This window comes from Paramisgurnus dabryanus, chromosome 3 (genome assembly GCF_030506205.2).
Source record: "Paramisgurnus dabryanus chromosome 3, PD_genome_1.1, whole genome shotgun sequence".
NCBI lineage: Eukaryota > Metazoa > Chordata > Actinopteri > Cypriniformes > Cobitidae > Paramisgurnus > Paramisgurnus dabryanus.
Genome location: NC_133339.1, coordinates 39738077 through 39751211, shown reverse-complemented (window position 1 = coordinate 39751211; position 13135 = coordinate 39738077). Strand labels below are relative to the sequence as shown.

General features: G+C 35.7%; 1 protein-coding gene across 1 annotated transcript in view; it reads left to right on the top strand.

Moving 5' to 3' along the window:
* LOC135744858 (protein lin-12-like) overlaps positions 1 to 8855 on the top strand; it is a 74401-nt gene extending 65546 nt beyond the window's left edge. The window contains exons 13-16 of the mRNA XM_065263237.2: positions 7623 to 7748; positions 7878 to 8030; positions 8170 to 8295; positions 8436 to 8855. Coding sequence (XP_065119309.1) covers positions 7623 to 7748; positions 7878 to 8030; positions 8170 to 8295; positions 8436 to 8575 — 545 coding nt within the window. The 3' untranslated portion in view covers positions 8576 to 8855. The remainder of the gene's footprint in view (positions 1 to 7622; positions 7749 to 7877; positions 8031 to 8169; positions 8296 to 8435) is intronic.
* Positions 8856 to 13135: the final 4280 nt, after the last annotated feature.

The window sequence follows — 13135 nt, the reverse complement described above, 5'->3', positions numbered from 1 at the left end:
GTAGGGGCCGTTCACATGTAGTGCAAGCGTGACACAGTATTGTGGTTTAAAATCTCCTCGTGATTCACTGATGCTATGAGGTCTGTTTGAATCACACACCACCCCCCTCAGATTTAGTTAAAGGGCGTGACAAACTTGTACTGCCCTGACAAAACTCAGAGGCACAGCAGGAGAAAAATAAGACCGAATCCAAAGAAACATCTGGTGTTCTCATGAATACTTGTGCGCTGTTACTGTTACTGTTTACTTGTTATTTTTTTTATTTTTTTTTAGGAAATGACGTGTGATTATATAACCCTTGCTTTGTGAACAGAAGATCATTCTTGGGGGGACTAAAGACTTTCAGTTTTTAACAGTGAACTTCATTTTAGGGATTGCACAGGATTAAATGATTATCTGAGGTTTTAACTCCTGAAATAGTTACTCTTTTACAATGAAGCATGTTTATCTGCTGATTTTGGGTGAGTTTGATGATTTTTAGATTTTGTTAAGCTTTATGTTTTTATCGATGATTTCCCCGGAGGAACAGAGATCTGTGTGGGTTTGAGAGCTCAGATAAAACTCAACAACTTAATATTTGTTGTGGTTTCAAAAACTTTCTCAAAACACAGATGATCATGAGAGAAGATTTCAACAGATAGGAAAATATGATGTTACAATGGCAAGCTTAAAGCAAATGTTTGTAAAACATCTGTGAACACTTACAGTATTGTGTCACAATCATAACTTACAATGATTATTAGTACATTATGACTTTAGTGAAGAGATTGTTGAGACAAGATAACTGTTTGATGAAAGTAGCCATGAACCTTTAAAGTGAAATGAGTTTAACAGTCTTATATCTTATATTGTGCCTTCAGACTGTTATTACTTGTAAATAAATGGAATTTTGAACATTAAACCAATTGCAGCGTAACATCATGATGTCATGTCTATATGATAAAGAGGAGCTCAAACATGTGACCTATAGAGCAGAATATATAAATATATAAATAATATTTGTCAGTGTTGTTGTTATATTTGTGAAGCCCACTGCATTGTGTAATACACTTCATGAAAACACTGAACAGACTCTTGATCTTTGTTCTTGTAGTTTCTCTATTAGCTCTGACAGAAAGAGTCCTGATGCAAGCAACCTGTCCACCTGGGTACATTATAGATGGAAGAAAGTGTATAGGTATGAGCAAAAACATAACACTAACATATAAAAACATGTTTGCATATCTCTCAAAATGTATAGTAGCCATTTTAGAGGCTCTTTTGTTGTTTTAACAACTACTTTTCCCCCAAGAGCTTTGAGAGATTATCAGTTTGTGCAGTTGCTGAGACAGTTCTGTGTCTTTCATTGCTGTAGATGAAGATGAGTGTGAATTTGAAGATGAAGATGAAGAGACAATCTGTGGAGATAATGCAGATTGCTACAACACTATAGGTAGCTACTACTGTCAGTGTCATAAAGGATTTACACCACCTGGAAACTTTACACAGGACACTCCAACAAAATGCCAAGGTAAGACAGCTTGATATAATAGACTGATGTGTCACATGAGAGATCATGCAAAGATAACATCTGAGACTCACTGTTGTTCATTTCAGACATCAATGAATGTACGGGAAACAGCATTGATTGTGGTCCTAATGCATCCTGTCAAAATTTTGGAGGAAATTATTCATGCATATGTGATACTGGCTACATTGCCAACAATAATGCAGAGACATTTATGGACAGACAAGGAGTTCAGTGTATTGGTAAGTAAAATATCACAGGCTAGACATAGTTTGAACATCTGTTTAGTTTGCTTGTACTTTATTGTGAGAGTTTTGAGTTGAGATGTTTTTGTTTATCATCTGTCCCACAGACAGAAATGAGTGTGAAGATTATTCTGGTTTATGTGGTATGAATGCGAGATGTCATAACACCCCGGGCAGTTACTACTGCACATGTGCTCCAGGCTTCCGACTGAGATCAGGACAAACTAACTTCACTGATCCCAGTACAGACAGCTGTGAAAGTAGGTCCAAAGTTTTGTCATAAAGAAAAACAGGGCCGTGCAGAGACCTTTGGAGGGGCAAGTTCCCAAAGTATAAAAAGGGCACTTTTCTCGCTCACACGCATGCACACAATTGAAACAAACAATAAAGCAAAACAGAATAGAAAAGACCATTTTATGTCCTTGCAAATAGACCTTTCTCACAACTTCTGTATTTCTACTTCCTCCGCAGTCAAGGCAACGTAAACAAATGGCGCAAGCAACTAGCAAGAGCTATTGTAGGGTACCAGGCTGTTCTTGTTATTCTTATAAAATCAGCAGAAAGAGCTGCAACTGCAGCGAGTGAACAGTACTGCAACGGCAGTAAGAAGCCCATGTTGCCGAACTTGCCACCATACGAACAGGGAACGTTTGCTCTCATTGGTCAAACCTCTAGTTTGTGAGGTTCCTCGTTTTTCCTCTGAGATAGGTGGCATCTAGCCCTCACAAAAACCAGCATTTGATACTGACATGCAGACATATGCACACAGACATTATCAGACAAACATGTTAACTGATGATGATAGCATCCGGCTAACATAATTGTAGCTACACACAAGACGTTCACTTGGACAACTATAGGCAGTAATTGAAGGTAATTGGTACCATAACGCTTCATTCAAAGCAGCATAATGTTTTAGTAAGGTAGTCTACTCTATATCATCTATACTATACATACATTATGTCTAAGTGGAATTGCTAATAATGTTGGTTTTAGTTAACAGTTCAGTAACAGTTAGCCTCGCTCTCTACTTCCCTTGATATTTATGGACAAATTCTTAGTGGAACCCTTTTTTAAAGTTTTTTCTTTTTGGTGACTCCATGAGCTTTGTCACATCAGCAAAAGTAATATTTGACAAATCTGTTAATGAAGTTGTGTACTCTTTGATCCATTTTAAACTTGCCCGGGTTTACGTTTTTCTGGTGTGTTGACCCTTGACAGGAACTCCGCTTCCACACCAATTACGTATTTTCCGGTTATTGTGGGAAAAGTCTATAGAGTGTGACAGAAGAATTTATATACACAGAGTTTTATATATATATATGTATGCATTTGGCACACACTTTTATCCAAAGTGACTTACAGTGCATAACAATATATACATTTTGTGTGTGTAGCAGTTTTGATATTATATTATATTATTTATTGCATTGTGACATTAAGATTATAAGGTTTGCAAGCTTGTTTCTTTTTTGTCATATTTAAAATTTAATTCTACTCTAATCCTGTTCTGTATGGAAGGTATTTTTGGACTTTTTTAAATTATTTAATTAATTAATTAAATTATAAAATAATTAATTAAATTATAAAATAAAAAAATAAAATCGCAAAACATGTCCCAAATTTGAAAATGAAATGCTAAAATAAAAATTAAAACATTATATCAAATTATTTCATTTTAATTTTTAACGTGATGAGGCATCATTCCGGCCAAATTGAAAAATTAAATTAAATTGATGATTTGACATTTCATTTTCAATATAATCTTGAGTCAAGACTGACAATATTAAAATAAAAAAGGCAAGCTTGAAAAGGAATCTGTAAATAATTTTTTTTAAAGGCTTTTTATTCATGCCCAAGCAATAATAGGGACAAAATTAAAATGTAAAGTTCAGTTTTAATTTTATGTTCTGTTTTTCTTTTTCATTTTCGTTTTAATTTTCGTGTTAATTTTTATTTTCAACTTGTATGCAAATTCAATGTTAATCAGTGGGTGGGGCTTACTTGCTTAAAAAAAGGGGATTGGCTGAAGCAGTGTTGCCAAATCAATGACCGTGTTGCTTGCCAACTTAGCGAACTTATTGCTATATCTAGCGACTTTTAGACCAATTTAGCCAAACTTTGCGGCTGTTTGGATGAATCTTAGCTTCACATCTGTACAGATATAGGCTACTGTGTCGATTGTACTGGCCAATGAGTGCCGGGTGGCGCTGTCACGGTGAAATGTGCGTCTACCCTCTGTGCATGGAGATGGGCAGCGAGCAACATTTAGACTGTACGAGCTGACGCGTGGATGAGATTCGAGTACATTGTTTACATTTCAAAGGAGGAACAAACACTAAAAAGTGGCTGGTCCGCTGTTATGTGCGTATTTTCACAAATCGGATCCAGTGAGGCATCAGTTTCAATGAATTGCAGACATACAAAAACAGTCACTTACTGTACTTTTAAATGAACATTATCTGTGCTGTCTGTACCACCCCACAAGTATTTTAAAAAGCCTTTTAAAATGTATTTACAGATTCCTTTTCAAGCTTGCCTTTTTATTTTAATATTGTCAGTCTTGACTTAAGATTATATTGAAAATGAAATGTCAAATCATCAATTTAATTTAATTTTTCAATTTGGCCGGAATGATGCTTCATCACGTTAAAAATGAAAATTAAATAATTTAATATAATGTTTTAATTTTTATTTTAGCATTTCATTTTAAAATGTGTGATATATTTTGCCATTTTATTTTTTATTTTATGATTTAATTAAATATTTTATAATTTAATTAATTAATTAATTTAAAAAAGTCAAAAAATACCTTCCATAGTTCTGAATTTATTCTTTTTTATTATTTAAATAATAATAAAAACAGCATTTATGAGGATAAATCAGAGAATTATATAATCAGTATGAGCTTGAATTCAGCTTTTTTTCATGAAGGGAGCACGGATGTCTTTTCCGTGTCACTCCCACAGATTTCTCATGTAATTTTATGCAGGGGCGGAAATGTAAACAAATCTACAGGTTTCAAAGCATGGTCCCCTGCTAATATTTTGTATCCATTTAAGGCAACTTTATAAAGTATTTTTTTTTAATCCTATTACTGTTTTTGAATCCTATCTTATCCTATTTTTGGATAAGAGAAATTAAAGTGTCATTGTCAAAATTTGTTGTGTTACAGTTTCAAAATCACAATAAGAGGACCCAGTAAGGTTCTCTGTATTGTCATTTTGAAACTGTAACATAACAAATTTTGGCAATTACATTTTAACTTCTCTTATCCAAAAATAGGCAAAATATTTTGCTGTTGGCTAATCCAGTAACTATGGAGCTAAGCAAGAATAACAATTTTGACTTCACTAGCAAAAAAAATTCTGCTTATGGAAGCTCTATCTCTCTCTCTCTCTCTCTCTTACCTTCAACTCGCATCTCTCTGGAGTGGGGGACCGGAGAGTTTAAAGCTGAATGGGCTTGAACCCCAGAAGCCACCCCCTCGCTCCGCCCATGATTTTATGTATTGTTTTCTCATAGTTTTTTCCTATTTTCAAGTCATTGTCGCTTGGGGTTAGATTTGGGGTTTGAGTTAGGATGTCTAAAAATGTAACAGAAAGTGATTCTAACCCCAACCCCAAACGACAATGGTAAGAAAATAGGAAAACAAGAAATAAAATGACGAGAAATCTGTGGAAGTGACACGGAAAAGACATGTGTGGTCCGTCACAGAAAAAGCTGAATTCTGTGACATGGACACGGATAAAGTGAACAAATTTTCTGTGACTATAACACAGATTTTTGTGGGATCGAATCCTGAGACGGTTAGAAAGTTTAAAAAAACTCATCCCGCCCCACTGTGCTACCTGATCCCTCCCACCGGGAAACGACCTGAACAACGTCACTCAGTCAAGCTGTGATCACCGGTAGTAAACATCGGAACAGAGATTTACCGAGCAGTAAACACATAAAGCCTTGAAGGAATGAAGACTTACAATTATGATTAATTGAAGTGATTTACTTTCACAACATCGTTTGGCATACGTTTCCCCTCCTGAGCCTCGTTTCCCCTGATCAAAAGTGCTACCTAGCGCACATTAATTGCACAATAATTATTAGTTAGTATTACTAAGGTTTTGAGTAATTGTTATAGCAGCACATAGCGCATCTTGTTCATATTCCGATCGGCTCGAACAGAAACCCGCTAGGCCTATTGAAATTCAAGCACTTTAATAAATATAATTACTTTGACTCGTGATACGGCTAACATTCCAATGCCGACCGGCAGCATGAGCATGTTGTCAGACTGATATAAAGATATTTATGTAACACCTCACACAATAAAAGTATAAATAAATGCGTACCTGCTCAACAAAAAGTTCGCCATGAGCATGTTGTCAGACTGATATAAAGATATTTATGTAACACCGCACACCATAAAAGTATAAATAAATGCGTACCTGCTTAACAAAAAGTCAGCCGTGTCAGCGTCGGTTTCAGTCCCATATCTCCCCGAAGCTTCCTCCAACGGTCAATGGCGGACCCTATATTAATTCGACTTTGAGTCCGGCGTTTGAGTCTCCGTTTATATCTCTGCTCTTTCTTCTACAGACTTTCTCTTTCTTCCAAGCAGGGTCCGCTTGCTACTGTCGGTTTGTTTTTCCTCCATTTGTGAGCTGTTGCTACTTTGCTAGCTACCATACACTGTCAGAAATTTCATGTCGCAGGCGGGGTGGGGTGCGATGGGGTGGAGACGCGAGCGCAAGGTGGAGTTTCAAGTGGAGCGGGGATTGTCCGGCCGGACAGCTTACATTGGTCAACGTCTCTGCCGCTGTACACCCAATAGAGTGAATGGATTTTTTTCATTCTTTTTTCTCTTCATATTGTTAGGATTTTACCGTAGAACCATAACCAGCATTTAAACAAGGTTATTAATAATGAACAATCTTTGAAATCGTAGACCATAGCTTTAAGTGTTTTTTTTTTTTTTGCAGTCTAGAAAAAGACAGATCTGTTAGCACAGTCAATCACACAACTACTTTTCCCATTTTAGACGCGTTTCCATGTTATGCTAATGCTGTCGCTCAGACTTTTTGCCACTCAGTGGGCGTAACCGCAGTCACTTTCGCCGAAGGTGACGTCATGTGCATACCCTCTATAATTTCCTGAATATTCCTTGCGGTACTTTGATGTGTGTTTCAGTTCTTGCGGTGGTGCGTGAAGTTGAGCACACCTAAAAACTAGAGACATAACGTAAGTAGAGATGGAGTAGTGGCAAGAAGAGAAACATCAACTGCCGAAATCTCGCTGAATGAACGTTGTTTTTATCCTAAGCCTACCCCAAACCTAACCCTAAAACCAACATCTTGCGATATTTAGGCCATAGCTGTATCCCTTCTTGCCAAAACCAAGAGATAGAAGACATGCGTTACCTGCATTTGCATTCTCCTCACAATTATGATGTAGACGTAGGATCAACTGATAGATCACTAAGTATAAAAGCCCTATGATGGCAACAACCATTTGAAGTGTCATAAAATGTCGAAATTATCGGACATTGTGGGATTTTTTCCATTATTGATACAGAGGTCAAAATTATGGTTCAAATACGATAATTATCGTACATCTGGCAACACTGGTGGCATAGTAACAGCGTATGCGTGCGCTCGTGCTGTGAGCTAGGGATCTTTCTGGAAGAGATTGTCGGGTGAAAGGTCAATAGGTCATCATGTGATTCATTTTATTTACCCTAAATTATTTTGGGTCCTGGATGACCAAAGTGCCCTTTTTGTGCTTGGGCAAATGACACATTCTCTGATTAAATATGAAAATATTGCATTTTGAGAACAACCCCCTTCTAAAATGTTTTTGTGATTTCTTTGAAGCTGACAAATGTTACAATAGTAAATCTATCTGTGGTGAAGGACTCTGCAAAAATGGCAAAGCCGGCCATGAATGTGTATGCAAGTCAGGATTCACCAACTATGGACACAAACAAATGAAATGCACAGGTTATTATCTTTTTAATATCAATCTGTTGGGTTGTTTCATATATATTTGCATGAAAGTCCCAAATGAAAACGTTATTTTCGTAAGGAGTTTGTCAGTTGTCATGTTTTTGTTTATCATCTGTCCCACAGACATAAATGAGTGTGAAGTAGATTCTGGTTTCTGTGGTATAAATGCGAGATGTCATAACACCCCGGGCAGTTACTACTGCACATGTGCTCCAGGCTTCAGACTGAGATCAGGACAAACTAACTTCACTGATCCCAGTACAGACAGATGTGAAAGTAGGTCCATTAAAACTGCAGTGTGCAAAGTTTTTTCATAAAGAAAAATATGTCACATGACACATTCTCTCATTTGACATGAAAATATTGAATTTTAAGATTGATCCACTTCTGAAATGTTGTTGTGATTTCTTTAAAGCTGATATATGTAACACTGATAAATCTATCTGTGGAGAAGGATTCTGTAAAAACGGCAAAGATGGCCATGAATGTGAATGCAAGCCAGGATTCACCAACCATGGACACAAACAAATGAAATGCACAGGTTAGTATCTTCTTAATATCAATCTGGTTATTTTATCTCTATTTGTTGTAAATTGAGTCTTCACTTTAACAGTGGTTCCAAGTCAGTCACCATTTGCGCAAAGTATCAAAATCCACTACTAAAATCTTGTTTTGATTTAGTTGAAGGTATATACAACACTGACAAATCCATCTGTGGAGGAAAATTTTGCACAAACAGCAAAGATTCAGCGTTCAAGATGACTCACAGTACCAAGATCAGCGCTGTGTTATCAGTTTTAGTGCTTGTTTTGTGGGAATGAAATTCCTTGAAATGTCGCATGAACATTCAGAAACAAAATTCCAGAGTGCAGTGTAATAAACAAGAATTATATCCCAGATCATGCAATTTGTTATGGAGATGTGCTATTTGTTATCTGAGCGATTTAAATATTTTGCACAGGCAAAATAAAAGTCCTACAGATTCTATTTGTCATTATGTTTGGTTAAACGTTTCAGTTTAGTTCTTTGTTGGTTCTTCTTTCTAAAATCATGAAATCATTACATCTTTGTAATACCACATTAAAGACCTGACAAAACCTTGATGTTGTACCAATATTTATTGTTCATCCAAGCACCACTCACCATTCCTAACTATGTTAGTTACTATTAAGTATTATTCATCAAGTTGAGTCACTATATTGTGAAAATGTTTTTAGTTGTTAGTATTGTGAAGCCTGTATAGTATATGACATCCACTCACATTATTAAAACACATAATTTACCTCACGCCTGCAACAAAAAGTCTTCAGTTCCAGCAACATCGCAATAATAACAACAACACATTCCAGGGTAGCAATTTAACAAATGTGATCTGTAGCATATTAAAGTGTCCTCACATTAAGCTAACCACGGCGGGTGGCAGGAGTAAAATCTCATAAGAACTTAATACAATGCACAGTTTCGCTGAAGGAATAACAAGTTACATATAAACCTACAATAGTGTAGGCTTACTGTATAACCCTCTTATATTATTTATGTAACATACTACAACCAAACTCTTTTAATATAAAAGTATTGAAAGTTATGCTGCTGGAGATTTGCCATTGGCTGTTGTATTTAACTCTTTCGCCGCCATAGAAGAGATATCTCGTCAATTAAGAGAAAACGCTTCCCCGCCAATGACGAGATTTTCCGTCTTTCCACAATACCGCTATTATCCACCAGGTGGCGCACTTCCGCAACTTATACAACCCGGAAGCAGCGCCTCACGTGAAAGAGAAAGAACTCTGTGTATGTTTTAAAGATCGCTCTGCATCTGATCTCTATCAAAAGTCCTTCGCAAAAATGGAATTATCTCAGCTTTTTGCTCAAAATTGGGTGTTTTTGAAGAAACCTACCCATGTTTGAGAGGTAATAAAAAGAGAACTAATGAAGGTAGGATAAAAGTTTTTTCTGTTTGAAAGCAGAGGGTCTGTTCTTTCATCTGATATATTGTTTGTTTATATATTTAAAGAAGAACATTTTCTGGAAGGCATTCAACTTTTGTTAAAATCATGAAAAATGCTGGCGCTGGCTGGCAACTTTTTTTAAACGCTGGCGGGGAAAGAGTTAAAATAAATAATGTGGTGAAAGTGCTCGTGTTCACATATCATTTCTTTGTCTTAAAGAATAAGTTTGACCATACAATTGGGGGACACGCTGTGTCATCTGGGGGGCACTGCCCCCCTAATGCCCCCCCCCAGTGATGGGCCTGTCTCGGTTAACGTGCGAAAGCTTCGCTTCAATTGGGTTACTATGTTGCAATGCATACAGATTCGTTTTTGGTTTGTTTTTATGCCGTGATTATTAATGTAAATTAATACACGGACAAGTAAATTGTTAAAATTAAAATTTGAGATTTATCGATGCCCCTAAACAAGACTAACATGTCGACATGTCGATTCTGTGCATGCGTAAATTCCCTCCCCCAGAGAATGTCAATAGGTGGGTCATTCATCAATTGGGGTGGCAAATAAGATGCAAAAATTTTAAAAATGCTTGTTTGTTTTCTTTTAATAAAATGTATTGTTATGCATTTGAAATTAGTTTAATGTGCCATATCCATCAATCATGTTCAGGTATCAACTCTTATGGCTGTTACCAAGCAACCAACTATGCTGCTATACAGTAAACAAAAAAGATTTCATTGTGGCAGTAAAATAAATTTTATTAAATTCATTGTAATCATAGTCCGTGTTTTATTATTGTTTTAGCATCAATGGGCTGCACATCATCTGTGAGTTATCATAACAATTAAGCATTTAGCAAATGTGACTTACAAAAATGAGAAAACCATTCTTCACTTTAAAGAAACATATTGTAAGCATATTCATTTAAAACAAATAATAAAAAGTTGCGGAAGGGCGTCACCTAGTGGATAATAGCGGTATTGCGGAAAGACGGAAAAACTCGTCATTGGCGGGGAAGCGTTTTCTCTTGATTGACGAGATATCTCGTCAATGGCGGGGAAAGAGTTAATAACTCAACAGCACTAAAGAAACATATTGTAAGCATATTCATTTAAAACAAATAAAACTACGTCTGACGGTGGTGACAGTGGTCTCATTACATCATATAATTCCAAAATTTATACCATTAAAGTCAATGGCTTCTTGCTTAAACTTTATGTAAATATTTGGTCCAAACAATAACAATCCTGAGCACTGTGATGAACAAATATCAAATCATGACTTCCTAAAATACATAAAACCTGACAGAAAAGACAGAAAACCTGACGGTGGTGACATCTGACGGTGGTGACAAAAACCTAATATAGATTAAAAAAATCGATGAGTTGTTCACATTAGCCATCTTGTTTCCCCTCTGTTGCTAGCTACTTCAGACCTCTTCTTAAAATGATACATTTATTTCATAATCTAATATAATATTTTTTTTACAAAGATGACGGTGTTGACATGTTATGGTTGTCACAGTAGCAGTGTCCAAAATATGAAGAAGTTTAAGAGAAAATGGCAAACATACAGGAGCTTGAGTGATCTTGAAGCATGCAGTAGAGCTGAAGGTTTGAAAATGGGGTCCTCAGGAATGCAGTAAACCCTGTAGTTGTCTGATTTTATTGCTTTTTATAAATATCTGACGGTGGTGAGGAATATGTGGGACACATTTTGAGCAATCACAAAATAATAGTAAAAAATTGTTCAAAACTCACTGTTTGTAGTTTTTAATACATTTTACAAAGTACTCTTTAATGTGGTAAATATATTATTCAATTCAATTATTACTTTTGGCTTTTTTAATCAAGTTGAAATGATTATCTCTTAACCGAGGACAGATGATTTTGTAGGCAGTGGGCCAGCATATAATCATTAAATTAATAAAAAATAAATATAAAAGAACCTTACATATGTGCAAAGGACCCCCTGATTATAACATTGATTCTTTTTCTTCATGAAAATGTTATTAATTTCCAACAGAATTAGCACTTTTCTGAGTGAGAAGTTTTTGCCAAAGTTTCAAGAATCAGATACTGTGATGCCTGTATTGTTTGTCACACTTGCACAATGTGCTAAAGACATTTGTGTGGCCGTTTACAATTGGTTATGAAATCATGACTTGTTTTTGTTGGGGTATGAGTACTGTACATTTCAATGAATACCACAAGCACTCATGAAAATAAAGATTCAAAGAACAAGAAATGGTGCTACAGGAAATGACTCGATTGCGACAGTCGTTCAACAACATTTGTTCCCTAAATTTAATCACATCTGATGTTTTTATAAACCGTAAATTTAAATTGTCAAGTAGATTTTGCATTTCTCTCTCCACGAGCAGCATCAGTCTCCGGTTGCATTCCAGGTCCGCAAGGTCTTGTGGTTGCAAACATTCCTCAAAACATCTTCCTTCGTGTTCATCATAACAAAGAAAATTTATACAGATTTGAAATAACATGAGCTTGAGTAAATGATGAACTTAATTCACCTAATTTCAGATAGGTTTGATTTAAAAAACTTAAAAGATAGATTTTAACCTTTAACCAAAGAAACAAAGACAACAGAAACCTTTATCTGAATGTACATACATGTACATCTATGTGCAACATACTTTACTTTGTTTGCTGAGTTAGTAGATTTCATCTGAGATTGTTTACCTTCACAGTTAAACGGAGTTTCAAAGGACTATAAACAATCCCAAACGAGGCATAAGGGTCTTATCTAGCAAAACGATTGTCATTTTTGACAAGAAAAATAACAAATATACACTTTAATAAAGGCTGAGGCATAGACTCCAGAAAATCTCTAAATGTGTCCTATGGTATCTGACACCAAGACATGAACAACAGTTTCTTTAAGTAAAGAAAAAGTTGGGCCTTCATTGGTTGTACTTGTTGGTCCAGGACATCCCGCATGTTTATGCTTAATTAAATTGAGATCTGGGAAATTTGGAGGCCAAGGCAACAACATATTCCTCGCCATGTAATTCACTTAATCTGTAATTGGTTTTAATGTTGTTAATGGTCTTTGTATTTACAGTATATGTTATATAAATGGCACACTGTTGATTAAATTGAAGGCTGTATCAATATACCACATATCAATCATCAACAATCTGTTTCAACAGCTAAAACGTTTTTATGTCAAATATAATTTTACTGATAATTTGTTGGTCCAGGTAAGTAGTGCTTATAGATGTTAAATCCATAAAATCCATCTATACTAAAAACATTTATTTTTGTCTTAAATAAGTAATAGGCCTGCACAACAGAATGTCTGGGGCAGGTCATGTGTTTATATTTATAGTATGTATTATGATGATTTTGTTAGAAAACATGTCCAGTTTTGAACGGCCATCCATGCTTTTTATTTTACACTGCAGTACAGCAG